Raw genomic sequence first — 14,038 nt, forward strand, 5'->3', positions numbered from 1 at the left:
CTGTTCTTAGTATTGAACTGGCCTTTGGCAGTGGAAGATGACGTAAAACGGGGACACGAGAACTGAGCCATCTATATCTTCGTGAGCACTCTCCATTCATTTATATGGGCATAACCTTAACCCCTACCCAGCCTTAATATGAACCATAAGTAACCAAACAAAATGCAAAACTTTTGTCATTTTTAGTTTTTTGATTGCAGTCACAGATTTTTTATAAAAATTGGTGTTATACTTGTGGGGACTGAAAATGTCTCCACAAGGTCAAAATAAGTTTTCATCAATGTGGGGACGTTTGGTCGGTCCTCACAGTGTAATATACGTAATATCTCTGTTACACATGCGGGCACAGACAGCCGGAGCCGGCTCAGCACCATGTCGGAATGAGAGTCAGCCATCAGACAGTCCTTTATTTTATTGTTTGGGACTTGACACATGTACCACAAAGAGAGTAAACTATGGACTAAGCATGTGTTTCACACACGGCAAGAACACAGGACGGCACGATCAAGAATACAACCAAGAGGAAACAAGTGGATTGCTGGCAGGGGGGCAGGCTGCATTTGAAGCCTGCAATAAATAAACCACTTTATGGGCAACAGCAAAAATATCCAGGAAAGGGGTCCAAGTGGGGAGCCGCACGAATGCACCCGCACCTGCACGACACTGGAGAAGCTGAGGGCTCCCGACTCCACACGCATATGAGCAGCGACAAATGACAGATTCACTGGAACCGAAAACACACACGCTCATGGAATGTGGCTGTGTGGCCAGACCGCTGCAGGGCCCCCGGGTGCTGGGGTCCAGGGGAGGGCCCACTCAGTCCTCCAGGCTGCGGAAGGCGTTCTGCATGTCCTCCAGGAGCTGGCCGTAGTCCTGCTTGATTTTGGCCTCGCCATCCTTCACTGGGTCCTGCAGAGAGGCACGGCGTCAGGACTCTCCTGCAGAGTGATGCCCCCCCCACACATGTGGCCCAGGGCCTCACCTTGAACTTCATGGAGCTGATCCTGTAGAGGATCTCACTCATGTGCTCGCGGATCATGGCCCAGGTTATTTTACTGTCGCTCTGGGCCGTGCTCTCTACAGCGTGCCGCGCCATGTCATAGAAGGCGATCATGTTGGACAGCATGCCCACTGTCTTGTAGAAGGGGCAGAACCTGCCAGAATGGGCCACAGTCAATCCCTCAGTTCGGAACTGTTAGATCAGCCCGCTTGGTTAGGCATCGTTAGGTTGGGTCCCAACTTGGGCTGCTCACCTATCGTACGGCGTATAGCCGTTTTGCTGCAGGAAGTCATCCTTGATCAGCTTGGCCACCTCCAGCGTGATCTTGTCTGTTTCTGCGAGGGAGGCCTGTTACCATGGAAGCGGGAACAGAAGGGAAGGTGGGAAGAGGTGCCGTTAGAACGTCCTGCGAACCTGGCCACCTTTAGCCCCACTGCCCCGCTCAAGTGACAGCCCACCCCCACCTTGCCCACGAGCTGCACGATCTCAGCCAGGTCCTCCTCTTCCTGCAGGATCTCCTTGGCCTTGGTGCGCAACGGCACAAACTCGGCAAAGTGCTTGTCGTAGTGTTCATCCAGTGCTCGCGTGTACTTGCTGTAACTGATGAGCCAATTCACTGACGGGAAGTGCTTCCTCTGGGCCAGCTTCTTATCCAGACCCCAGAAGACCTACAGGGGGTGGCGGTGTGTGAGAAAAGTGAGAGGGCAGACACCCAGAGCCGGCTCAGCACCATGTCGGAATGAGAATCAGCCATCAGACAGTCCTTTATTTTATTGTTTGGGCCTCGACCCCCCCTCCACCCTAACTCTTGTATCTCTGTCTGTACAGGATTACCTGCACGATTCCCAGGGTAGCAGATGTCACGGGATCTGAAAAATCACCACCAGGGGGCGACACACTGGGAGGGGGAGAGACAAGAAGGCCTGGGTTACAGCAGGGCAGGGTTCGCCTCACACAAGCACCAAGAGTGCCACCTGCTGGGTGGAGTGTGTACTCACGCCCCCACGATGCTGACGCTGCCCTCTCGCTCAGGATTGCCCAGGCATTTCACCCGTCCTGCTCGCTCATAGAAGGAGGCCAGCCGTGCCCCCAGGTAGGCGGGGTATCCACTGTCTGCAGAAAGTCAATGGGCATGAATAATCTCTACTAATGATCCAAGATTCTGCTGGAGTGCCATGGTGCTCCAGTGGGGGGCGCACTCACCAGCAGGCATCTCTGCCAGACGACCCGAGATCTCCCTAAGGGCCTCGGCCCATCGCGAGGTGGAGTCAGCCATCATGCTGACGTTGTACCCCATGTCTCTGAAATATTCTGACAGTGTGATTCCTGTGGATGCAGAACAGGGGGTATGACATCACTGCAGGACACAGCTCATTGCTGACACTCAGAGGTAAGATGGTGGAACTGCATTTTTAGAGAAAGACTGAACAAATCCAGTGGTCCCCCCACTCCGCAATTTCGCTTTATATGATTTCAATTACCCACAGTCAACAATGGTCCCGAAATATAAAATGGAAAATTACAAAAAATTAAGCTTTAAACTGCGCATCTGAAATGTTGTGCTGTTCTGCCCAGGATGTGGATCATTCCTATGTCCAGCGTAACTACGCCGTACATCTGACCATTGGTCACTTAGCAGCCATCTTGTTTTTATCGACTGTCAAGGTATCGCAGTGCAGTATATTGTCACAATTGTTCCATTTTGTTAGTAGTTATTGTTGTTAATCTTCTATTGTGCCTAGTTTATACATTTTTATACTTTATCATTGGTACATGTGCAGGAAAAGACAGTAATATTGAGTTTGGTACCGTTTGTGGCTTCAGGTATCCACTCGGGGTCTGAACACACCCCCCACGAATGAGGGCGCTTTACTGCATAGAAATGCACTACTTCTAGATTTTCTCACAGGTGTGGCACAGCAACACATGGATTTAGGAGCTTGATCACTACTCACATGGAAACAATACACAATTAAATGTATCTATATTTTTATTATTTCAATAAAATTGTACTTCATTGATCCCAAGGGGAAATTCAGTGACAGCACTGCTTCCTTGACTGGGAATTGAACCCAGGCTGGACTGATGAGGGAGCTGAACGCATGACAGCCAGGAGACGCCTCCTCCCAACCTGCCCCCTCCCTAGCCATGACCCATCTCTGTAATGATCCAAATCTGGTGCTATCTGCATCACATCACAATTTTTTTGTCCTGTCTATAAATATGTATTGCTATATTTCAGTATTCTGTTATCAGGATATTTAGGTACATTTGTGTAAAGCTGTTTGCAGTATGTGTACCGTCTTTGCAATTTGCCTGCTTGGCACTACAAGTATGTTCGTCTGTGCACTGTTACCACTGTTGTATGCACCAGAATTTCCCTCAGTGTCAATAAAGTCAACAGTAACCTTAATCTTCATAATGACTTCACAGTGCAGTGTGGTCCTCCACACACTGGATGGCAGGCTGATCAGCGCACTAATACTGTGACAATGTTGTGATCCCACCTCTCACGTCCCTTCCCACATGGCATATTAACAGACATCTGATCAGCCAGCGACACACTAATCCTGGATGAGCATTAATAATAATAATAATAATAATAATAATAATAATAATAATAATAATTTGAATAATTATTAATCCCCATGGGGAAATTGTCTTTTTTATTCCTCCTTGTAGAGTCCCGCTGACGTCACACGGGCCAATGAGCAGCTTCCTCTTTGTACAGTAAGTTGTCCGCGACGGGTAGCTACCTGTTGGGGCGCCCAGGGAACTGGGGGCTAAGGGTCTTGCTCAAGGACTTGCAGACGTGCCGAGACTGGGTTTGAACCGGCGACCTTCTGATTACAGGCACACAGGCTTAACCCACTGAGCCACACGCTGTGAATAACGCAGTACCTGTGTAGATGGAGGCCTCTCGGGCGGCCACAGGCATGTTGGAGGTGTTGGCCACTAGTGCCGTTCTCTTCATGATGCTCTCCACCTTCCCGTCCACCTCCATAGTCAGCTGTGGGGGGCGGGGCCATCATCAGTGAGCGTCAGCCATGACATCTCTATTGTCCAATCAGCTTCATTCATCACAGACCCCCCCGCCCCCGCCACTGACCTCAGGGAAATCCCTGAGGACCTCTGACATCTCATTGCCACGCTCCCCGCAGCCCACGTAGATGATGACGTCACTGTTGGAGTACTTGGACAGGGACTGAGAGATCACAGTCTTGCCGCAGCCAAAGGCACCGGGGATGGCGGTGGTGCCACCCTGGACGCACCTGCAACCCGCACACACAGCAGATTGGCCCGTGTGACGTCAGCGGGACACACAGCACGGCCTGGACAGCGGCGAGGACACTTACGGGAAGAGGGCGTCCAGCACGCGCTGGCCAGTAAGTAGGGGGTGGTTGGCGGGTAGCTTCTCGGTGACCGGCCGCACCTGCCGCACTGGCCACACCTGCACCATGCTGAACTTCTCTTTGACGCCCTCGAACTCCAGCTCCAGCACCACGTCCTGCAGGGGCGGCAACATACATGCGACGCAGTGTAATGCGCAGACGGAACCCTCAGCAACAGGTAGGCAGGCGGAGGAGGGAGCGGCACTCACAGAGACGTCGTAGTTGCCTGGGGGGGCCAGATAGGTGACAGTGCCACGGTTGCGGGGAGGCAACATGATCTTGTGCTTGATCAGCGAGTTCTCGAACACAGAGCCATAGATGTCGCCCCCGGTGATGTGGCTGCCCACCTAAGCATTGGAGTGGGAGAGATCACAGGGACGCCGGCATACCCCTATGTATACACACCTCCCACTGCAAAGCTTAAAGCCCAACCCCAAACCCACACCTCATGGGTCATAGGGGAAAACCAGCAGCAGCTCCTGAGCTGCCTTTACAACATGGATCAAAGACATAAGGCAGACAAAGAACTCAATGAAGGAATGATGAACAGACAGACAGATGGGCAGAGTGACAAACACACACACAGACAGATGGAAATATAGACAGAGAAACAGACATACAGGAACAGAGAGTAACATACACAGTCACAGGCAGAGACACAGGCAGAGACACAGGCAGAGACACAGGCAGACAGGTGGCTTACTCGCAGGTTTTTGCTGGGGCTGAATTCCCACTTAATGTCTCGGTTCAGAGCCCCAATGTTCACACCGCGGGGGATGTAGATGCTCTTGGTCAGGTCATTAATGTCCTTCAGTGGGCGCTGGATGCCATCAAAGATGGAGCCCATGATTCCAGGCCCCAGCTCCACAGAAAGGGGCTTCCCTGTGCGGAGAACAGGGTCCCCCACCGACACGCCAGCTGGGTGGGGCTCAGGAAAAGGCGGTATGGGACATGGGAGGCACTGGGACGGCTCGGGTCAAGTTTATATAACACAAAGGATACAGGTCTCCTCATACACCTGGATGGTGGCCATGTCTCCCTCCAACCGGATGATCTCCCCAACCAGTTCACTGTGTCCCACACGCACCAGCTCGTACATGGCTGCTCCTGCCATGCTGGACGCTGTCACCACTGGGGAGGGGGGGGGGGGGGTACACAGAGGGACACAGGTGAGGCAGGTGACGCAGCGTGAAGACGGAGTGGGGCGGCACAGGAATAAGTACCCACCTGGTCCGGACACACCATGCACGTAGCCAAACTGGCCCTCACGCTCCTCATCGCGGATCTTGGGCAGCTTAGACAGGTCCATCCTGTGTCTGGGTTGGGTGGAGAGACATGCCAGGCATGAAGGGGGCAGCAAGTGAGAAGATCACCTGCCAGAGGCGTGTTTGGGACACCCTCAAATCCAATTCACACTTCATTGTTCCACATGCGATTTCGGTCGTTCACAGGCTGAGGTGACGTGAATTTGCCCAGGAGGGCATGTAGCCTACATTTTTTTTTGTCTGGGAGCGATAATAATAATAATAATAATAATAATTGATACTTTATTGATCCCTGTGGGGAAATTGTCTTTATGCCTCCCTCAACTTGCTCTTTGCAAAGTAATGCGTCCTCGAAGGGCAGCCACCTGTTGGAGCGCCCAGGGAGCTGGGGGTTAGTGGCCTTGCTCAAGGACCCACAGACATACTGAGACTGGGTTTGAACCGGTGACCTTCTGGGGTCCCAACTAATACTGTCGCAAAGATTTCAAAATACTCCGATATGCCATGTTATCTTAGTATCATCCTAGACTAACGACTTTAACACTGTTCATAAAAATGTACCCATTTCACTTCGCTGCTTATATTTGCGCAGCACAAACCGCAACCATCCGCATCCACAGCCAAACGTAGCATGAACACAAGCTGCCACATGCATCCCGAAGAAGTGAAGCATGGACTAGGCTTCGTATTTCTTGCAGATTTGGCTGCTGGCAGAGGAACGCTGAGCCCTACCCGCAGTGGTGGTGTCCAGGCTGCGGGATGCAACTACGATTCACACAGCTCAGAACTTCCTCATCTCACAGGAGACCCAGGTCTCCGCTTCCCTAAACTGCCCGTTCCACCAGCCATTCCCCTTCAGAGTAGGGTAACAGCGTGACTGATTAGTCAACAGAAGAGAAGCAAAGGAGTGCCGTCCCAAAGCAGGGCTGAGGAACACACTGAAAAGCAGAGTGACTCAGGGAGCTAGATTCCTGCAGCACGGATTGGCAGGGAAGTAAAGTGACATTGGGATAGACGTAAATTCAAAAACATTGTGAAATCGCTTTAAACTTTCAATGCAATGTCACAATTAATTTAAAATTAGGTGATCAGTGGTCACTGTTGACACCACAGCACACAGTGCACAACGAAATGTGTTCTCTGCATTTAACCCATATGTGACAATGTGACATAGCAGGGGACAGCTAATTCAGTGCCCGGGGAGCAGTGCTTGGGGGCGGTACCTTGCTCATGGTACCTCAGTGGTGCCTTGGTGGTCAGATTCAAACCAGCAATCTTTCAATTACAAGTGTGCTTCCCTAACCATTATGCCACCACAGCCCCATTTAAGCAAAACATTCATGAGGACAGCTGCAATGGACACAGGGCCCACATAAAGCAGGTACAAAAACACAGCTCAAGTTCATTAAGGATCACATCATAAACGTGGCATAAAATATGAAGTTTTGTGACAGTTCACAGTGCCACTCCGTAAATGAACCTGCCATTTCCTGTCAGGGGACACTTCTGTACAGTGACAGAGTGTCAGGCAAGATTGAATTGATGAGCTGTCATCATGGGAGTAATGGCTCACTGCCACCACACTTCCTCTAAAACCATTTCCAAGCTCCTGTCTTGACTGTGAATCATGGAGAAGCCATGTGACACTGGTCATGTGACAGTAGGTGCAGCATTTCTGTAGCATTTCCCTCTTTCCCATTCATTAACATGCCCAGCCAGTCTGAGCAGGGGACACACATATGGGGGCGTAGTGGGTGTTCGTAGGGCCAAACATGACACTGTACTAATGGGCAGTGATAGTACAGTGCTGCTGATTAGCAGTCAGGATCAAGTACTCCTCCATCAAGTCATATTTATTATTTTTCTTCATATTAGTAGTATTAATAATGACACCAAGGAACCAATGCATAAGGGTGTGTGCAATACTAATTAGAATGACAATTTATTTAATTTAACTCGCCACCCAAGAAACTCCTTCCGTGACACAAGCGTCTGCGCCCCCGCTTCACGTGACCGTCACGCGCGCTCCCCCGTATTGTCAGTAACTGCGTGACCATTCAGGTCCTATGTTTTGGCATCACACATACCCCTCCATGATAATAACACGTAAACAGACCGCGATAGTGCGTAAAAAGCATAAAGACACGGCAGCATGACCGTGCAAAGTCAAAGCAATGCACGATTGGAGGGCCATATCAGATTCATTTCCTGACTCTACTACACAACACGCAGACCTATCAGTGTATTCAATATTTAAAATTACTCTCAGGGTAAAGTTAATTAATGTAAGGCCTTATGGTATTTGCAATAGTTTATTTACTGAAATCAAAAATATTACTGTAAACCCAAAATAATGAGTGGCAGCTGGTTTAAATGTAGAAGCCGATGCTTAAATGAGATCCCAGGGCCGTCCGTGTCATTCAGCCCGAGACGCGAACGAATGCGGCTAAAATACTCGCCAGTTGTAACTCTTGCCTGATTACATACAATTTATGAATACACAATTTAATCAGGAGCGCTAACACAGCACCATCATGAGCAGACGAACGGACAGATTACCTTTAAAGCGAAGGGGTCCGAACAGCTTTTGCCTTCGTCGGCTGGAGAAGCGCTGCGATGCGGCTGCGACGGGAAAGAAGCAGTCAGCTGATCTCATCCAGCGCAGGGTTTACGGAACGGAAACCGGCGGAAAGAGGCGGAAACCTACGGAAGGCGGCGCCATTTCGGCTCCTCCGAATCACTTAAGAACAGCTGGTTTTTCACTCCCCCCATACCGTCCTGAGAATTACAAGATCCTCTGCGTTTATTGGTGAAACGGACAACGAGACCACTCACCGCGTTTTAGTCTTAAGTTGCTCTGCCCTCAAAGGAAATTCATAAACCTAAAGCGCTAATGTGTAAACCTAATTTTACAGTGGTCCATGTTAGTACAGATTCCATGTTTGCCCGCATGTTAGAGACCTTTGAATAGCAAAGTCTATAACGTGTCCGATACTGAGGAGTATTATATCTGCTTCTTGCACAGCGTGTATGTCCCCAATGTTAACGTGATTATTGTGGTTACTTTGTTATTGTTTTTAAAATGAACCTCTATAAGACTAGAACAGGTGGCTGCTCATTTCGGCAGGTCCCCCGGTATTCATAGAGGAGAAACTCTGTAACGGAACTTTCCATATATCCTTGTTCTCGTTCTCACTAGAGGCGTAGGGACAGGGTCGACAAGGCAGGCAACTGCCTGGGGCCCCCGAGCTGGACCGATTAAAACTAGATTGCAACGACAAATCTGCTTTATATGTGTATTTTTAACAGTAAAGTGAAAATAAATTAATCGTGTTCAATAAATTCTCTTTGGTGGTATTATTAATCTAGACTTCACGCTAAAATAATGGTCATAAATTTTACCATGCCGGGCGGGGTGCATTAAAGTGCCCCCTTTTTTGCCTAGCGCCCCAGTGCGATTACTCCGAAGTCTAGGGGCTGAAGGCGGACAAGAGGGATCACTTGGCTGTCTCTGTCGACCGACTCTCACCGCAGAGCCCAAATGGCCGCACTTCTTTACTTTCATGATTACGAAACACGTATGCAGGAGGACGGGGTTGTGTCGTTGTTGCCCAGTGTTTCCCTAAATGACTTCGTTCCAAAATTCACTGTGTAATGATTTGCCTCGTCCCGCAAAAAACACCGTAATTCGCATTACTGTGGAAATGTAACATTTTAAAAATCACCCTCTTTTCATTGTGCTTCCAAATATTATGGTCATGTTGTAATGGAACAATAACTACATATCAAAACTATCACAGATACATTACGCATTCATGAGCCAGGTAAGCGGTCTTGGTGTGTGATTTATTCTTGTTTTTAGCACGATCCTTCAATGAGACGGACCTCGTCGGGTCACGTGACGCCGTGACGTGACGCACACAGATGTGTACAAAATTAATTTTATTTTTTAAAATATATTTTAATATGCACGTCATGATGCATAGCAAATACGCGCACTGTTTATATGCGGCAATCGTGAAAGTAGACGCCCGTTCCGAAGCGCACGACCCGACCGGCCGGTGTCAAAGGTCACGGCCCCGTCTGTGGAGAATTAAATGTTTATTTTCCGCGCGGTTGCCCGTTATTTTCCCGCCCCGCTCACTGTCGCGGCGCTCCGACTTATCGCTGTCCCTCGGGTTTTGTTCCCTACAAGTTTTCGGGATACCGCTGCGTCGGCGCCGGCCCCGGCCCGGGGTCAGAGTTGACGGGGCGGCCCGGGCCGCGGAGGCAGTGCGGCGGCCCGTCCATGTGGAGCTGCAGCGGGAGGCGCCCGGAGCCCGGACTCACTCTGCACTTCAGCGCTCGCACCGTCCGCTTCGCACCGCAGCATAGGGAGCCGCGACTCGCCCCGCTTCGACATGAAAGGGTGAGTAACGCGTTCGCAGTGGCGCTCGGCGGAGGGACGATTCTTTAATGCCCGTTTTTCCGGGCGGGTGGGGGAGGCGGCGGAGCACTCCGTGCGGCGGCGCTGGAGGACGGAATCTGCCCAAGGCAGCAGCCTCATGCCTCCGCTCCTCGGTGCGGCGCTCCGGTCGGCCATGTGGCTCTACGTCGCGCTGGATGGCGGGGTCCCGGCGGCCGACCTTCAGCCCACCGGCCGCTTAACCTGCCCGGCTCGCTTCCCTTTGTGCGCCGCCGATTCTACGGGGGTCCCGCAGGCCGGCTGGTCGTGATAGCGAATACGCGTAGCCAGGTTGCCATGTGCCGCTTGAGCACTATAACGCCGCTCTGTCTGGGGGGGGACACTGCTGGGGGAGGTTTAACGAGTTAAAAGTGCGTGTGTGGCCGCTACATGTTCCTTAAAACGAGAGTCCGGCCCAGGAGAACACGTGGAGTAAGAGGGCGCCATCGCACCGCGGCATGGCTGCTGAAAAAGCAATTAACCCGGTGTCTTAAAATCAAAACTGTCACTTTCAATAGGCGGTAAACTGTGAAAAGAGGTAATTTCCGTAGAGGGGTAAACGGTTCCAGAGCTGGATGACCAGGGATTTTCAGTTGTCCATTTTGGGGGAAGGGGGGCGTTTACTGTAGTCATTTGCCCTAAATATAATCTCTCTGCTCCCGCGCCGTGGCCCCGCCGTCCGTGCGCTAAGGACAGCTGTCATTTCGCACCATCTGCAGCTTCACGAATGCAGCGTCCAAAACGGGTTTGCTGCTGGTAACGTGATATACAGGTCAGCGTGATAACCCAGCATGTCCTACTCTGGCAACCCCCCCCCCCCCCAACGTGGTACTGGTCGGTCCTTGAGCTGCCTCCTTTCATGCTGGTTGAGTGGTACAGTTCTGTTCCAGCAGCCGGATCGAGCTGGGCGATGTGACGCCCCACAACATCAAGCAGCTCAAGCGGCTCAACCAGGTCATCTTCCCTGTCAGCTACAACGACAAGTTCTACAAGGATGTGCTGGAGGTGGGCGAGCTTGCCAAGCTCGGTGAGTCCCGGCCATCCCCAAGCCCCCCTCTGGGCAACATGCACGGTCCCATTCCGGCAAGATGTCCTGGTTGACCTCTGACATCTGTGTGACAGCCTACTTCAATGACATTGCGGTGGGAGCTGTGTGTTGTCGTGTGGACCATTCTCAGAACCAGAAGCGGCTCTACATCATGACCCTGGGCTGTCTCGCCCCCTACCGCCGCCTCGGTATAGGTGAGTGTTCTGGGGGAGAACGGATGACTTCATGGGTTACCGTTCTCCCTTTGAAGTCGTGGGATTGGATGGCGTCGTGCTTCAAGGATTACTGTCCTCCCTGTGAAGTTGTGTGATTGGATGGGGTCATGCTGAAGGAATTACCATCCTCCCTGTGAAGCTGTGTGATTGGATTGGGTCGTGGCTTCTGCCAATGCCTGAGGAGCATTGCTTTTCTACAGGAACGAAGATGCTGAACCATGTACTGAACATCTGCGAGAAGGACGGCACCTTCGACAACATCTATCTGTAAGAAGCTTCTGAAGGCCTGGACCTCAAAGCTGCTCTGCAGATGTTATCTGACATTATCCCTGGTGGGATGTACATTTTTTAAAACAAAGACACTCTGCACCCTTACTCTAGTGTCAGATTTTCCCCTGTACATTAAAATAATCTGAGAGCTTGATAAATTTACAAAAAGCTTCTAAAACCTTTGGGATATCCCCTACACGTCCAGTCCCCTCAGTAACGAGGCTGATCTAGTCTTACCGTTTTCTCTCTCTCCACAGTCACGTCCAGATCAGCAACGAGTCGGCAATTGACTTCTACCGGAAGTTTGGCTTTGAGATTATCGAGACGAAAAAGAACTACTACAAGAGAATAGAGCCTGCTGATGCTCACGTCCTGCAGAAGAGCCTGATTGGCCAGCCAATGCCCTCTGGAGGGGACCTGCAGAAGGCTAACTGAGGTGTGGCGTGGCGCCACGCTCCATGCCGCCGACGCGGCACTGCTGCGCCCACCCCAAAAGGAACAGTGACCGGTGCCCGTCGGGCCGGACGCCACAGCTCGGATGATCATTTACCACTTTCCAATGGACATGCAACAGAAAAAATACTCAGAAAAATGGTTACATTCTATTTTGCAGAAAAGGAGTCCTTATAAATGTTGGGGTTACATTTAATTTCTTTTTTTTTCCATGTAGAGATTTGAGAATCCAGAAGTGCTCCAGAGGGAAGGATTTTAAAGGCTGCTTCTCCTCTCATGCGGTGAAGGTTTTCCAGTTTCGGTTTTTGCGAAGCGCATTTCTTTAGTTATCAAAGGGGGTCACGTTGCAGTTAAGGAATCAAAACGAAGGCCTTTATGTCTTGTGACCTCAGAGCCGTACTTGGCATGCCGAGCCCCCCATTCCCCCCTTGCCCCCCTCCCGCCCCGCCCATGGCAATCAAGGGACAGTTACACCCGGTCCATGTCCTTATCGCACGGGTTTCTGCTCCGGTGCAGTGTCTGGCTGCTGGCCGCATTTGTGGACTACGCCTCTTGCGTGCAGATGGGGATGTTGCTGGTGGAGGGTCTGTGTTCAGTTGAGCAGAGTATCTGTGTCCCTATGGCTGGGCGCCCTGCACTTTTACTTTCTGAATGTTTTTCTTGATTTGTTATTTAATTGCACCTGAAATTTGGACCTTGAGTTGGCTTTGGGGGTTTTCCTGGGTGTGATTTAGTTCTGACAGGGTTAGGTCTTTAGAAATGTGAAGTGTAGCAGGACACCAGCGCCCTCTGCTGCCCTGTGACGTGTGCAGACGAGACTGGGACTGTCACTGACCGGTGACTCACATCTGCAGTCGCTGATTGGATAGCCGCACAAATGCCTGGCAATACTCATGTTGATGGAGTCGCGCAGGCTCTGAAGATTCACGGTACGCTTGATTAACATTGGTCGGCTAAGTCCCAGTCAAAAATTGGCCACAATTTAAGGTCAGTGAAATAGGCAGATTTCTTTTGATTCTGCAGTTCTGGGCGTGCTTGGCCCATTATGGCAGGTTGCACAGCCAGCCCCGGTTCTCAGCGCCCATTCGACTGTAGGTGTGTGAACCCCATTGCATCTGATTGGAGAACCAGTTTGGCTCAAGCCAAGCCCAAGAGAACCCAAAACTTTAGCACATCTGAACTGGGTTCTCACCCTTCCTGCTGTAAGGAAAGCATGGGATACATTATCTTTTCTTTGAAGAATTTTATCTTTTTCTGGAGCTCTATATTAAGACTTTTTAACCTCTAAATAAAAGAGTACTATTTGCATTACATTACATGATCTTGTGTTTTTTTTTCCTTTTGGGTTATTGCTTGCATGTGAACACGCTCACTAAGTGATTGGCAGTAGCATCGTAATGTCTAGAAGGTGACAGACCTGGAACTCTTTGGGCTCATCCATGTTTCAGCCACTTGCACAGTATATGGTCAATACTGGTCTGTGTGCTACTCTGACTGCACACTGACCACAGCGTAGAAGCTGCTGGATCCCGTGACTTTAAACAGTCCTGGAGTTTAAGTGTGCTCTCTCTGGAGTGTCTGCACACATCTACGATGAGCCTTGCAGAGGTTTAATGTCTTGAGTCAGTGTGTTCTTCACCACAGCTTCAACAAGGCCGTCCTGCAATGCTGTGCAAAGAGGTGTTGCACAGTGTACAGCCAATGAATACTTCAGAAGAGAACAGCTCTCCCTCTCATCAGACACAGAGCCTGACTTGACAGAAATTTAAATTTGATACATCTTAATATATAAAATAACCTTGCACAGTGTGGTTGACAGGACAGCATTTTTCCATTTAATATATATTCTGCCCATAGTATTTTGCTTTAAATGGTTGTGTTACACTGGCTCCGCCCTAGCGATTTACTTTAGTATGTTCCCCTTTAAAAATAACATGGATGTTATTTCTAA

At 50.3% G+C, this 14,038-nt stretch overlaps 2 protein-coding genes across 3 annotated transcripts; one reads left to right on the forward strand and one right to left on the reverse strand.

The window, feature by feature from the left end:
* Positions 1–394: 394 nt before the first annotated feature.
* atp6v1ab (ATPase H+ transporting V1 subunit Ab) lies at positions 395–8,370 on the reverse strand. The gene is made up of 15 exons (XM_049010067.1): positions 8,217–8,370; positions 5,620–5,708; positions 5,395–5,523; positions 5,096–5,310; positions 4,602–4,739; positions 4,357–4,508; positions 4,110–4,272; positions 3,902–4,010; positions 2,204–2,326; positions 1,999–2,113; positions 1,835–1,898; positions 1,465–1,668; positions 1,254–1,348; positions 983–1,154; positions 395–909 (listed from the first exon to the last, which is right to left on the reverse strand). The coding sequence occupies exons 2-15, from the start codon at positions 5,699–5,701 to the stop codon at positions 817–819; spliced, it is 1,854 nt and encodes a 617-aa protein (XP_048866024.1). The 5' UTR covers positions 5,702–5,708; positions 8,217–8,370; the 3' UTR covers positions 395–816.
* A 1,395-nt stretch (positions 8,371–9,765) lies between these two features.
* On the forward strand, positions 9,766–13,400 carry naa50 (N-alpha-acetyltransferase 50, NatE catalytic subunit). Of its 2 annotated transcripts, none has more exons than XM_049010076.1 (5): positions 9,766–10,065; positions 10,995–11,128; positions 11,224–11,343; positions 11,565–11,631; positions 11,892–13,400. In XM_049010076.1, exons 1-5 carry the CDS (start codon positions 10,058–10,060, stop codon positions 12,067–12,069), a joined length of 507 nt encoding a protein of 168 aa, XP_048866033.1. In that variant the 5' UTR covers positions 9,766–10,057; the 3' UTR covers positions 12,070–13,400. The 2 variants fall into 2 exon arrangements, with proteins under 2 accessions (XP_048866033.1, XP_048866032.1); XM_049010075.1 differs by having other exon boundaries at positions 9,771–10,065; positions 10,992–11,128.
* The last annotated feature ends 638 nt before the right edge of the window (positions 13,401–14,038 follow it).

Source organism: Brienomyrus brachyistius, chromosome 4 (assembly GCF_023856365.1).
Source record: "Brienomyrus brachyistius isolate T26 chromosome 4, BBRACH_0.4, whole genome shotgun sequence".
Lineage (NCBI taxonomy): Eukaryota > Metazoa > Chordata > Actinopteri > Osteoglossiformes > Mormyridae > Brienomyrus > Brienomyrus brachyistius.

What these genes read in the sequence shown, in the direction of transcription:
- atp6v1ab (XM_049010067.1), bottom strand. Translation starts at nt 5,701, where the DNA reads ATGGACCTGTCTAAGCTGCCCAAGATCCGCGATGAGGAGCGTGAGGGC. An exon ending in GCATGGTGTGTCCGGACCAG is followed by an intron (nt 5,524 to 5,619) that starts GTGGGTACTTAT and finishes CCCCCTCCCCAG; the next exon opens with TGGTGACAGCGTCCAGCATG. An exon ending in AGAGGCCTCCATCTACACAG is followed by an intron (nt 2,327 to 3,901) that starts GTACTGCGTTAT and finishes CTGCATCCACAG; the next exon opens with GAATCACACTGTCAGAATAT.
- naa50 (XM_049010075.1), top strand. An exon ending in GGGCGAGCTTGCCAAGCTCG is followed by an intron (nt 11,129 to 11,223) that starts GTGAGTCCCGGC and finishes TCTGTGTGACAG; the next exon opens with CCTACTTCAATGACATTGCG. An exon ending in CTACCGCCGCCTCGGTATAG is followed by an intron (nt 11,344 to 11,564) that starts GTGAGTGTTCTG and finishes GCTTTTCTACAG; the next exon opens with GAACGAAGATGCTGAACCAT.